At 50.6% G+C, this 14,083-nt stretch overlaps 1 protein-coding gene across 1 annotated transcript in view; it reads right to left on the reverse strand.

Moving 5' to 3' along the window:
* The window catches only part of SIL1 (SIL1 nucleotide exchange factor), a 94,372-nt gene that overhangs the window by 30,838 nt on the left and 49,451 nt on the right, over positions 1–14,083 (reverse strand). The window contains exons 4-7 of the mRNA XM_063413778.1: positions 13,354–13,474; positions 9,354–9,450; positions 6,876–7,067; positions 2,272–2,393 (exon numbers count right to left, since the gene is read on the reverse strand). Coding sequence (XP_063269848.1) covers positions 2,272–2,393; positions 6,876–7,067; positions 9,354–9,450; positions 13,354–13,474 — 532 coding nt within the window. The remainder of the gene's footprint in view (positions 1–2,271; positions 2,394–6,875; positions 7,068–9,353; positions 9,451–13,353; positions 13,475–14,083) is intronic.

Raw genomic sequence — 14,083 nt, forward strand, 5'->3', positions numbered from 1 at the left:
ACAGCCAGAGCTCTGAGCCAGGTCCTGGCAGGACCAGATGCAGGCAGCACCTGGGTGTTGCAGCTGCTTGTTCCATCCCTTACCTGCTTCTCTACCTGAGCACAGTTAAGGACAATGCAAATCTGGAGAAGATCTGGGTAATTCTGAGAGCTGTAAAGTTCTGGATGTGATCCCAGCACATCTGGAATTGCCGTGTCCAGTGGTTTCCTCCTGTGTTAAACACTTGTCCACAGACAATGCCAAACTCTCCCTTCCAGACTGAGCTGTGTCAGGAGTTACTGACCTGCCACGCCAGGCTCTGGAACTGTTATCATCATGCCCTGATTTCCCTCTGGGAATGTTTGTCTGGCTTGAAACCACTGGCCTGAGCCAGCCTGGCTGAAGAGACCTGGGAGGTGGCCACAGACCCATTTGGTGAGCAGCAGACCATTGCCTCTTCCCAGGCTCAGCATCCTGCACAGGATCTGACACCAGCCCCAGGCACACAAGCACAGAGCAGATCTTGTCCCTGCAGTCCAGCGAGCTGTGACACCTCTGGGAATTTACTGGAAAGCCCTACCACCTCTCTAAGGCTCCCAGGAACAACCATGAGGGAAGGAAATAAACAACAAGCCCTCAGAAAACCACAAAATGCTGTGTGAAGTACCTGAAATGCCCCCGACAGTTTAACTAGAGCATGGAGTAAGCTGAGAAAATGTATGAACAAACGAATTAAGCAGTGAGCACACAGCAGACAAGTTGGCATGTAGGTGTCTACTGAGAAAGCTTAAGCACAGCAAGGGGAGAAAAAGCAAACTCAAACCAAGGCATAATATCCCTCACATTTTGGAACAGAGCTCTCAGACAATGTATCATCCAAACCACTCCAAATTACCATCTGCCAGAATGTCCTTCAAAGACAAAAGGTCCACAAGTTTGCAAAGCAGCAGTTTAATGTTGTCATATCAGATGAGAGGTTCACTCCAAGGAAGATTTTTGCACTTGAGTGAGAAATACTATACAAAAGTGTGACTCTCGTGGCCACTGCTGCACTGTTATGTACCATGAGACAATGAATTTTTGGAGTCTTGACCATGTCATGTCTCTCCAGATACATCTGGAGAGAAGCTCTTTAACAGCCCCTGTCATTTCACAAGTTACCTGCAAATGTTTCCAGACCTTCTGCATGATCTTCTATGTATGGAAGATATAATTAGGAGTCCATGTGCTACTAAGGAACCTAAGCAAACCACTCCAGTATTGTTTCAAAGACTGAGATACACCAGAATATGAAGAGCAGGTGTTGTTTCTGATGTGTCTCCCTGTCATCACTAAGTCAGGCTCTGCCTCAGACTAGAAGCTGGATCCTTTCCTGGTGTAAATCTGGGTACCTGCTCCTGTCCACGAGGCCCCATCACTCCACACATGCTGAGGGCCAACTGCATTGCATACGAGATTGTCAAATAAATGCAGGTCTGTGGACCATGTGTTAGACTAAGCCATAAATAATTTATGATACTGGAGAAGGTGACTGTATTTTTAGGTGTAAAAATATGCAGATAAAACAGTCCTGACCTTCAGTTTTCACTCTGCACTTCTGATCCTGAAGTTTGAGTTCATCCAATGCATTTCTAAAGCCTCTGCACTTCTGAATGTGCAACACAGCCCCTGCAAAGCCCCAAAACCCATAAATCATAAAGGGGGCACCAAGAAAACCCATGGAGCCCACAGCAGGATATCTCCTGCAGCATCAGGCAGAGCAGGTCAAACATCCTGCAGGTCAGTCTCCTCTGGATTCTGGCTGCTGACCCCACATCTAATCAACACCCCTTTGATGTCAGAGGTACATGTCCATGGGGCTAAAACTCCACTCTAAAGACCATGGGAGCTGCTCAAATCAGCATCTTGCCATCCTGAAGCAGCCCAGGAGCAAGGGAGAGGAAGGACAAAGGTGTTCACTGGGGTGCTTGTAACTGTACCCTCCTTCACATCTTCCCCAGAGAGGGCTGTCAAGGGGAGAGAAGGAGAGTTATTCCCCCCGGGACTTTGTACAAACAAGGAGCCCAGGGATATCAAGAAACAATCATAGATTTGGCACCACATTACTTCTGGATATGTCCAATGAGCAAGAGGAGGACACACTGAGGAGAAGGGGTAATGGGTGTTGCAAAGGCTAGGCAGGGAACAAGACAATTTTGTGATGTGTCACAACACAGCTTTCAGTCTCTGCTATCAGAAATAAAGCAAGAGAGATGAAGAGAGGGACAAAGCCCAGCTGAGGGCAGGTCTCACCTGGACAGGGCAGCTCCCAGGACGAAGGCAGCGTGTTCCTTCAGCAACGCCTCGCTGCTGTTCAGCCCCTCAATCACCAGCTGGAGCCCACCCATGGACAGGAAATCCTTGGCATTGTCCACCTGGGAGAGAGCAGGTCCCATCAGCACAAACCTCTGGCCCTTGGAGAACACCTCCCCTCACACCCAGAGCATCCCTTCCCTCCTGCTCTAACCAGCACAGAGTTTTAAAAGGAATTAAAAATTCCAAGGGAATGGCTGTGGCTGAACTCTGCACAGTCCTGCCCATGAGCAGCGATGTCATGGATGCACAGGCACAGAATCCTCATGGGAGGACACTGTCACACACAGAAGGCATAGATGGAAACTCAAATACTTTGATTATAGCTATGAAAACTGCTCTTGACATGTATTTCAGTAATTCAGGTGGTGTCAAAAACTCGGTACAGCTGCTGATGTCAAAAAACTCCAGCTCTTTGCTCTCCCCTGAGCAGGCCTTTACTGGGGACCCAGGGAATTGCATGTTTTGCAAATGCAGTTAATTAATTGATGCTGTAATTGTAGCACCAGAAGTCAGGGATGTTTAGGAGCCTGTCAGCACCAACAGGGTGCACAGGTGGCATCAGAGTGAGGAGCATGGGAGTTCTCCATTAGTTCCATCAACAGCTTCCCATGGATAACGAAAGAAAAAGCCAGTCCCTGCTTGGAGGGGTCAGCCAGGAGCTTCCCCAGGGAGCAGCCCCACAATGACTTTTCAAAGCAAACAGTAATGGATTAACTGCCCAGGAGGGAAAAGTTTACACATTAGTGGGGATTCATCAGCCTCTGGCTCTAAGTGGATTAGGGGCTAGCCAGGCACAGTCCCAGCAGGCATCTGCTCTTGGAGAGGAGATCAGAAAAGGCTGTGAGTGCTCAAAGACAAAATTTAGAGAAACAGCACAAAGTACTTCAAGTACAAAATTCAGTCCAAAGTCAAATCGATGCATTTTGGTATTCAATGATTTTTTTTTCAGTTTAAAAGGGGATCTGATGAATGCTCAGAACTGCCTGCACAGAAAAATCAGGTTTAGAAATTCAACATTTCTCCTCCCTGAAAGACAGGGAGACAACAGCAGCCATTGACAGATGGAAACAGAATATAAAAATGAGTTATCAGCAGGGCAAGCCCACCCCCCGATGTGGTGGGACGGGACAAACACCACAAGCTGTGCAGGGCATGTGGGACACTCTTCTAGTCAATGACTTCATGCTCAGTGTTATATTTATTTCAACCATGTACCTTCATCAAAATTGGCCCTAAGTCAGATATTTCAGGTACCTAGGAGAAGGAAGAAGCTTTGTATCCTACAGGTCTGTCGTTACCAACCAAAGCAAGACCTGGGGAGCTCCAGCTCATCTCTGCTCCCCATCGGGACAATACCCACCTGTCCCTCTGCAAATCTGCTCTCTGCAGGTCTGCTGGGGCTGATTCAGGATTTCCAGCAGCTTTTGTATCCTTTCAGATGCTGTTCTTTTAACTGTCCCTATAAACCAGGCCTGCCAGATCTCTCACTTTTCTGCAGACCCATCTTTGTCTACAAAGATATCTATGCAGCAACCCAGTTTCAGCTGCCAGTGGGTCCTTTTATTACTCAGCCTCTGTAAAAACTGGTTTAGTGCTGGAATCGGACATCGACTTCTTCACAAGAGGGAATGTATGGACAGGCAGGAGTTGGCATCCAGCACCTGGTGGGATAAAACCAGCCACTGCTGCAACCTCAGCAGCACCAGAGTCCTTTGTGCTGCCCCAGCTTCGGTGAGACACCACAACTGCAGAATACAAATTGTGCTGTAAAGCTTATTTTGAAGATATGTTTATCTTTTTTAACCAGAGTCTGTCATGAGAGCTCCTTCCCTTACTCACCATTTTAAAACCAACAAAATCCCCAAACTTAACAACTTGAAGGTATTAACCTCTCTGGGGAGCAGCAGATGCTGTGAGGCAGCAGCTCCTACCTTGCTTCAGTCCACTGAAATCGGCACAGAAGAAAAACCAAAGATCAAAAGAGCTCTTGAGTAAAGTACACAGGCAAAGCAGGCGAGGGGAGGGATGGGAGAAGAGCAAATATGACAGCAGTTATTCAGGGAGCAGGTTGGAATTGGAGGAGAAAGAAAATAGGCAGGGAAGGTAAGAGAGAAAATGTTAGAAAACAAGAGCGAAAAAAAGCAGCATGTCAACCGCACGCGATGGAGAGGAAATTAGCAGAGAGAGATGGTGTAGCATGTCAGAGGAGAGGAGAGGGAAGATAAGCAGAGTAAATAATTGAGAGAAAGAGCCTGCAATGCCTAAGAACGGGTCTTGGCTCTGCACACTGCTGTGCAAGCACCGTGAGTGCTGTTTATGAGTTACGCTCTGCCCTCTCCACATTTGCATTTGGGTTTTATGCGCTACAGACAACCCAGCGAGCCAAACCCTCCTGCTCCTTCTCCAAGACAGACTCCCGAACATGCCAAGCTGAATCGGGGCTGAGGAGAAGCAAACCAGAGCTGGCAACCAAAAGCTGAGCAAACGCAGAGCCCTTGGGCTGACTCTTCAAAAGCAGGAGAGAGCATCTCCCCGGGCTGGGCACTGGCCACGGCTCACGAGCTGCCCCACACCCCACTGCTCAGGGGGCTCCTGACTGTGACACAGAGCGGGGAGCAGCCTTTGCTTGCACGCCCACCAGGGCATGGCATTTTCCACTCCACAGGGCATCCCGTGCCCCGGAGGCAGCAGCAGGATGGCCAGGAGCTGAATAGTTCTGAAAAGCCATGGCATGGTACTCCTCTGATGGAGGCTGGGGAAGGTGGGACCAGCAAAGTGGCCCCACACGTGGCCTGGGCCACCCACACCTGCAAAGATCCCCTGCTCCCACGGCACAGCACAGCTGTGACTCGCTGCAGAGGAGTCCTGACAGTTCAGCCCTTCCAGGGTTATGCAGCACAAACGTCCTTTGGCTGCTGTTCAGTAATTACATTAAGCCAGTGCTGCTAAAGTCAGTCCCAAACAGAGATAATGCTCTGGATGCATTCAACTGACTGGAAGAAGAAAGAGGAGGAAAAGCCATGGTGGCTTAGAGACAAGTCATATTTCTTATCAGCTTCCTGCCTGACGAGAAGGTGCTGCCCAGCCATCTGCCCCGACAGCGCGGGCACAGAGCAGCGCTGTGATCAGCGCACAAAGAGCCTCTGTGCTCCTGCCAGCCTCCTGCCATTCCCCCTCTCTGACCCCTTTGATGCTGCATGTGCTTCCCTTTGATGCTCCAGTCCCTGCTTCTCTGCCATTCTGAAATTGTTTGCCCCATCCTGTGCTGCAAGGATTTTCTGCTGGAATAGTCCAGACCGTTAAGCTGGAATCCAAAGCATCCCAGGGCATTTGGGGGTTGCTTTTTAGCACTGGCCTGATGCTCTGGCACCCTTAATCAGGCAAGATTAGCCCTGAGTACAAATATGAAGCTCTTTGCGTGCCCATTGTTCACAGTTATTCTCTGAGTCACACAGATGCTGTCAGTGACACAAAAGCAGGGAGAACAAACAGCAAGGAAGCCTCTGCATGCCCACAACGGCGATTCAGAGTGGAAATTCAAGACAAAGAGCCTTGGAAATAGCACTTCTATCAGCTGGCACGTGGACTCCCTCTCTCACAGCAGCAACACTTCAGCTACCTACCCCCAAAATACCACATTTGGTTCAACAAGTGCTGTTCCAGTGAAAGGGCTTGCACTGGCACCTCCCAAGAGTTGTCCCATTCACCCTCTGAAATGACAAAGTGACACTGGAAACTCTCCCAGTGCACTCCAGGCTCTCCCACTCACTGGGGAGGGAGAAGCCAAGTCCCTTCCCACATGGCAGAGCAGAGGCTGGATGCCCAGACACCCTCCCAGGGGTGGCACCAAGGAAGGCACCAAGCCCAGGGAAGCAGAGCTCTGTGCCTGCAGCTGCATTCATGGGGAGGTAGAAATGTGTGAGCTGAAAGCAGAGCAAGAGAGATCAGAGGGAGGGGGGGAAAAGTGTGAGCACAAACCCGAGGAAGCGAGATGCCAGGAAATGTGTTCACCCTCATACAGAGCTAATTAGCGTGGTGAGGCTCTATATTCCACTGCTTACTCACACCAAGACAAAACAGGGAGTTTTGGGTGGCTGTTGCCTTCCCCGGTACAAAGACATTCTCTGTGAACTGATGTAAGGGCACCTACCCTCAACCACAGCAGCTTTCCATGGAAGCAGAGAGCAAATACTTATTTTCTTAGCAGCCACCACTCTACTTACCCAAAAACGGCAGCTAAAACCCCATTCTGAAATATTAAGCAGATAAAAGAGGAAAAAGAGAGGATGAGAAAACCAGCCTGAGAACAGACAACAAATCAGGCAACTGCTAGGATACTGCTGGCTCTTGGCACAAGCGATGATTAATTCCAACCTGGATATAAAATAAGCCTGCACTAGTCCTCTGCTGTCTGTTATTGTCCCAGGATTATGGTAATTAAGCAATTTGTATTACCTGATACCGATAAGAAAAATAAAACCCCGTTTATGACACCATATCCCCTGGATTTTACATGGTAGTTACTGAGCCATTCTTGTTACCTGGTGAACATAATATTCGAGATCATAAAGTGCTGCTACTTTTTCATCCAGCGTGGAGGCAGAGCTGTTGAATTTGCTGATTAATTTAACCATAATTTCATAATCTGTTTCTATCTTCATGTTCAGCTTTTCAAACTCCTCCTTCAGCTGCTCTATGGGCCGGAACTTCTTCCTCACCTCTTCCTCTCGGGCCTTGGAAACAGAAGGAAGAAATAAGATGTGAAGATTGGAGATGAAGGGAGACAAGACAGACACAGAAAGGAATGCCAGCCCCGAATTTACAAAGGAAACCTGGCTGTCTGCACCAATGGATTTATTGCTGTGCATCAGACGTGCAGGGGCAGGGTTGGAGGATCCTTCTGAGAAGCCCAGGAACCCAGTTACCTGTGAGATACCCACAGCATGAGGGAGCTGCAGGGCTTTGTACACCACTTCTACATCTATACAGCATCTGTACACCATTTCTACATCTATAGACCATTTGTACACCACTTCTACTTCTATACAGCATTTGTGCACCTTCAGTATTGCCCATTTCCTTACAGCTCAACATCAAGCCCACAGGCAGCAGCACTGCTGTTCTCTGCCTGCAAGTGGATGTTCTCAAAACCTGGCTGCAAAAAGCCCTGAGCCACCTCCCTGATCTTACAGCTGAACCTCTCTGGAACTGGACATGAGGCTGGAGAACTCTAGGGGTCCCATGCAGCCCTAAGTGCCCAGTGACTCCAAGGAGATCTCAGAAACAGACAAAGATGCTTTCACCATTCCAAGCACTCATTCCAGGGTGGCTCAGTCTCCCAAGGAGAGGTGTGGGGACAGAAGCTGTCAGAAAGGGAAGCAGGAGGAGCAGTGATAAGCTGGGGGCAGCTGAAGTGCTGTGCCACAGGGCTTGGCCAGCAGACAGCCTGTCCTGAGCACAGCTCATCTCCCTCGCAGTAACAACACCCCAAGGGCTGCCCTGAACCAAGAGAGCTGACACAAAATATGTGGTGAGGAGGAAAGGATCTGTCAGAGATCTCAGAGAGCCCCAGAAGTGCAGGAATATCAACACTGGTGGCACTGGGGACCAGGGCCTGCTGCTGCAGGGGACAGAAGCATCAGAGAGGCCAGGCTGGAGCTGGGCTGCCCCAAGGACAGGAGAAAGGCAGAAAGACCCTTTTGAAAGGGATTTGTCACAAATACCAAGATGTGTTTGTATGCACAGTGAGCCCCAGGTGGAGGGTTTGCATGTCCAGCTCCCCATGAGGGAACAGAAGCTGTGGGCTGGAGCCATCAGGGGAAAACCAAGCGAGCCACAGAGGTGAAAGCTGTGTCAATGGAATGATTAATTACCACAGGTAATCAATCCCATCCCAACCCATCCCCACCCCAAGCACCCCAGCTGCCTGTGCCGGAGCACAGAGGGGCTCAGTGTAACTACATTTCCTCTGACAAAGAGCCTTCAACGATGGATTTGCTCTCCACAGGAGTGACTGCAAATGGAATACTTTAGGTCCATTAGATGTAGCTGCTTTTAGCCCAGTTGCTGGGACAAAAGCTATTCTAACAGAGGGTTTTAAAATATGGCTTATTTTCACCTAATAGAGTATCACTAATTTTCGCACTTCAGTGATCCTCGTTTCCAGCAGCCCTTTGCAGCAGCCCTGCAATCAATCAGCAATGCTGCTAAGGAAATAATCTCCCAGCTAACGAAATCATGCCCTGCTGCCACATAGGGGGAGAAAAAGCTTTTCTGTGACACCAAAACTTTAGAGCCTTGACTCCTCTTTCAGTTTTCGTTTCAGTGAGCGAACACTAAGGCAGCAGGAGGAGTGAGGGTTAAGGAAATGCTGCTGAGGGGGAGAAGGGAAAGAGGCTGTGATGCACCTGATGAGTCACACATCATCCCACCTATTTACTTCGGGTTGTGGATTGTTTGTAACTACATGGACGACTTGAGCTTGTGTAAAGAAACTTCAGTCCCTGCTTCACCATGGCCATTTGGGTTTTGCTATCCAGGGCAGGAGGAAACAGAAAGCAAGGAGAGTAGTGAAAGGGAAAGTAACTCCCTCTATAAATACTGTCAGCTAAAATCCACTTTCCATTGGAGTCTGCAGATATTTTTGTGAATTGAGTAGCAGTGGAACAGATAAATTATGTTATTCAGACAAGCTGTGGCTGTCCAAATCCCTAGAAGGGCACAAGGCCAGGTTGGACAGGGCTTGGAGCAGCCTGGGATAGTGGAAAGAGCCCCTGCCCATAGCAGGGGGTGGCACTGGATCAGCTTTAAGGTCCTTTCCAACCCAAACCACTCACAGAATCATAGATTCATACAGAAAGTCAGGTAACAATATCACTAATTTTAGGTCTATATTCACCACAAGATTAGTTTTCACAGTGTTTTCGAAGCAATTATTTAAACTGTTCTATTTCTGCAGTGTGTAAAAGGGTGTGTTCACATCCTTGCACTGTGCATTGCTTTAGAAAGAGGAAACTCACCTTCCGTTCTGCCTTCTCACTTTCCTTCATTTTAGCCAAGGCCTTTTTGAGCTCCTCAGATGTGAAGGAATTTGCATCAACATCGACCTTGCCCAGCCTTGCAGAAGAAACAAAACAAAACAGAACATGTTATGAGTGAATGACTGCCTCTATTCTACATTGACTGTGACATTCTGGCAAAAGCAAAGGACAAGAAGAAAGAAATGAAAAAATCCACCATGTTCAAGAAAAGATTGGACTGAGTGCTGAATTATCTGTGTGGTTACAGACACCACACCCTGACAATCAGGGGCTATGCAATCAGCCTAATAAGCCAAAATCTCAATTCCTACCACAAAAAAAAAAAAAAAACAGCTTAATTGATACATAGGAAATGAACCTTCCAATAGAGCAAGCACCCCAGTTCCACTAAATCATTACTAAGGAATTAGAAGATTCAACATGGAGATTTCAGCTGATGAGCATTTGAATACAGAGTCGGGAAAAGGTTAAATCTACACAGAAATTGCACAGAAATTGCAAGAAACACCTCGTGTTGATCTTTCTACCGTTCTGGTTGGATCAAGGAGGGTTTACCTGGGCCACAATCACTCCGGCACAGAAAGAAGGGAAGTGCAGCTGCTGAGGCATTGTGAAGCTCAAGAACATCTCCATGGCCTGAGCAGGAGGCACTGAGCAGGCTTTGGTGCCATCGCTGCAGGGGCCACTCCTGTCAGAGGCCCTCTCTGCTGGGGACAGCTTTGCTCTGGGGGACACGGCTCTGCCCAAGCCCGGGAACACCAGCAGGGCCCAGGGCCGCCTCAGTGGCACCCCCTGTGCACAGGGACCCCCACAAACACCAAGAGCTGGCTGCACTTTGCTCCGCTGATCTTCCCAGAAACTCATCCAGCTCCTTCCTTGCCCGTCCCAGAAAAATTCAACCTCTACCTCTGCCAAGACCATTTCCTACCCAACGCTCATCACAAATGTTCTTCTGGACTTCCTACACCAAAAACATGCCCCAGAGTCCTGGAAGAGATGCCAGCACCATCGTTAAACCCTCCACAAACACTGCACACACCCCCAGGATCATCAGCTCTCCATCTCTGTGATTCAGCCTTCCTGCCCTGCCACTGCTCATTGTCTTCTCCTCTCTCCATCACTTTGGGAACCGCAGAGCTCCCGGGCTTTGGCAATTCCCAAGGCCAGTGCCTTCCGTGGGCTGTGTGACACCCGCAGGGCTGATGGCCCCTCTTGTCCCCACAGAAGCTGTTGAGTGCCAGACAAAGCCACAAAGTTGCTGAGGCCACTGGAGCACTTCCCCAATGGGGAAAGCCTGAGAAACTTGGGGCTGGAGAGGCCGGAGAGCAGAAGCTGGTGTGGAGACCTCAGAGCATCTTTCCACCGAGTGAAGGGGCTACAGGGAAGCAGGAGGGCGTCTCTCCCTCAGGAACTGCAGACACAGGACAAGGACAAATGGGATCAAACTGCAGGAGACCTGGGAGAGATTTGACGATGGGAAGAAGTCCTTTATCGTCCCTGACACAGGAACCTGTGCAGAGAGGCCGTGGATGCCCCATCCCCAGCAACATCCCAGGCCAGGTCGCACAGGGGCCGCAGCAACCTGCTGTGCTGGGAGCTTGCTCACGTTGGAACCCGATGATCTTCAGGGTCCCTTCCAAGCCAAACCATTGCAGGATTGGATCACTCTACCACACCCATCTCCCCCTGTGGAGTGGCCCTGAAACGTCTGTGACATCACAGCTCCCAGAGGGTTCCAGGTTCCACGTGCAGGGCCTGGAAACGAGCACAGCGGGCACTTCAGCTGCTGCCAGCGGTCAGGGCTGACGCGCTCTGGGCTCCGTCCCTCGCTGCTGAGCTCCTCCTGCTGCCTGCACTTTTCCTGCTGCCTGCACTCCAGCACCAAGCCCAGCAGGATGGGCACTCGTGTCCCAGTGGAGGCACAGTGCTGTTGCAGGGAGGGGGGCAGTCCCTGACTGCCCGGGCTGGCTGCAGCCCTGTAGGGATGGATGGTGTGGGACAGGGAGCCCTCGGTGACCTGGAGTTGCCTCATGCAGATTGCCAGAGACACCGAGGAGCCCATGGAAGTGGAGATGGTGGGGAATGTGGAAGAAATGATGGAGGTGGACATGGAAGAGGCTGTTGAGGACATGGAGATCGATGTGGAGGATGACATCATAGAAATGGAGGTGGATGAGGAGGACAACATAGAGGACATGGAGGTGGATGTCCAAGATGAGATTGTGGACATGGAGGTTGATGAGAATGAGGAAGAAGAGCCTATGATCTTGGGGTGAAGATAGAGCTCTAGGAGAAGGACAAATGTTCCCCATGCCCTGCCCAAAGGCAGAGTGGGTCCCCTGCTGCCAGGCTGGGGCTGGGCAGGCTGGCCCTGCACAGGGACACGCTGCCCAGGGGAGTCCCACTCTGCTGCTTCCCTGACATCCCAGAATGATGGAGATGTTGGTCACTGACATGACCCCTCTGTATATAAGTTGTATATACGTTCTATAGAGGTTCCATATGTTAGAGGTGTCTTGTAAATATGTTCTGAAGATTGTTAGTTATAGGCTCCCCTGTAAATACGTTCTGTAGGTTGTTGTTGTTCTAAGGATTCTTCTAATGAAACACCTTCCGTAAATCTACCATTTTGCTGATCTTCAGTAAATAAATACTATTTCTTTTCCAGAACCCAATTGTCTTTGCACTTGCTTTGGGCACGGGCAGCATTTGCACGCTTGTGGTTTCTACCTGCCCAGGGCTGCTGGGGCTGGAGGTGCCTGGGGGTGCTGGCACGGCCACCCTGGGGCTGGGGGTCCCTGTGCACGGGGGTTCCACTGACGCCGCTCCCGGCACTGGGCACTGCTCGTGTGCCCGAGCTGCTGCACAGCCCTGGCCCCAAGAGCAAAGCTGGCCCCAGCACAGACGGGGCCCTGACACCAGAGCAGGCAGCAAAACCTTCTGCCACCCTTCCTGCTGCAGCCACAGCCACTCCTGGACCCACAGCCACCATCAGGCCACAGCCGTGCAGAATGCACCTTCCTGCTCTCAAGGCCACGACAGCCTTGGACACTGTGGCACCTGCATCTGGGCTGCTGCAGGGCCTGATGCTGCAGCCCTGGAGCCCCCAAAGGCTCCAGCCTTTGCTTCCCAGCCTGCTCTGCATTGCCCTGTGCCCGCATTGGCCCAGAGACAAAAGCCCAGCCAGGGGATGCTGGCCCTGCCCGCCTTCCTGCCCCTGGCACCGGCCACTGGCCCCTGTGCCCCCAAAGGCTGCCAGCTGCAGGGCCACTGCAGCCTGTGCTGGCCAGGGGCCGGGGGGCTTTGGGCCCTGTGGCTGCTGCTGCCGTGGGCCCAACGGGGCCCCGAGCTCAGCCCCTGCCCGGGCAGCTGTCCCCAAAGCCCCACACTGCCCCAGCAACCCCAGCACAGGCGGCACTGGGAAATACCACGCGCTTCACCAGAGACCTTCCCCACAGGAACTAAACCAGGCGTTCCTCTCAGGCTTCCAAGGCCTAAGTCAGCACCAGCCGACCTTTAAAGCATTTTGGAAAGGTGGTTGCAGGGAAGAGGTGATCTTCAGGGGCTCTTGGAGTGCGTGCTGTTCAGGTGGGTCTGTGGGGCTGCTGCAGCCAGGACACTGCACCTGGCTCAGGCCCTAACACCTGATGTCAAGGACTACGCTCAGAAAGCACTTCAGTCCACTTGCTGTAGATATTTCAAAAGACAAAATGTCACCCAAAGAAGCCATATTGCCAATTTGGTTTGGTCTTGTGGCATGAGCAGCCATCAAGATGCCTCTGAATGTGTACTTAGGGCACTTCTACTGCCATCCCAAAAGGATCATAGAGGACAGGGCTCTGCTTTCTGCACTGCTGAGGTCCTAACCCAGCAATGAAGTCTCAGGAACAAGCAGTAATTGAGTGCTCCAAGGAACCTGGCCTCTAATAAAAGGCATGAATCCTACTGCCCACCCAACCCAATCCTTTAATGTCTGTACCTTTTCCTTCTTCTCTCTTCTCTCATGTCACTTTCTCCATTTTCTCTGTCTGGGAGCTTGGCTTCTCTCTCTCCTGTCTGCAGGTTCATCCGCACGTGTGACCCAGCAGGAACAGCCTGACCTACAAACAAAGGTCAAGTTATTTCAGAGGATTCACTGCTCCAGCTTTGGAAGGAACTGGGAGCTGAAGGCACATACTCCTCCCTAGGAGAAGGGGAGAAAAGCTTCAAACCACATAGTGAGGAGTGGAATATCCACTACTGAACCCCCTCCCATCCAGCAGCACTCCTAAAAGGGCTGCTTTTCCCTCCCAGAAATGCCACCCTGAGCCAAAGGTGTCCCTGTCCTGCCAGGCTGGCTCTGATCAGCAGTGGAGGTGGAATCCTCAGCCCAGCAGACACTGGTTCCTTCCTCCCTGCCCGCCCTGGGCCTAGGAGAGTACTAAAACTCTGCACCAGGAGTGTATTTGGAGGCTACATTGGGAAAGAGGAATTGTTGCTGATTGGGGCAGACAGAATAAAATGAAGTTGCCAAAGGGAAATCAAAGCACCCCACAGAGTACAGCCAGGTACGCTGCACATCAAGGCTGTGCTGGTGTGGGAATACAGTATGAAAAGGAATTTATGATCACTACTGTCTGCCAACAAAAATACACAGAATACATTCAGCTTCGTTTTTAAATGCAGAAAAGATAGGAAATTCACAGTGGTTTTCACCAGTTCACCACAAA

Source organism: Prinia subflava, chromosome 16, assembly GCF_021018805.1.
Source record: "Prinia subflava isolate CZ2003 ecotype Zambia chromosome 16, Cam_Psub_1.2, whole genome shotgun sequence".
Taxonomy (NCBI): domain Eukaryota; kingdom Metazoa; phylum Chordata; class Aves; order Passeriformes; family Cisticolidae; genus Prinia; species Prinia subflava.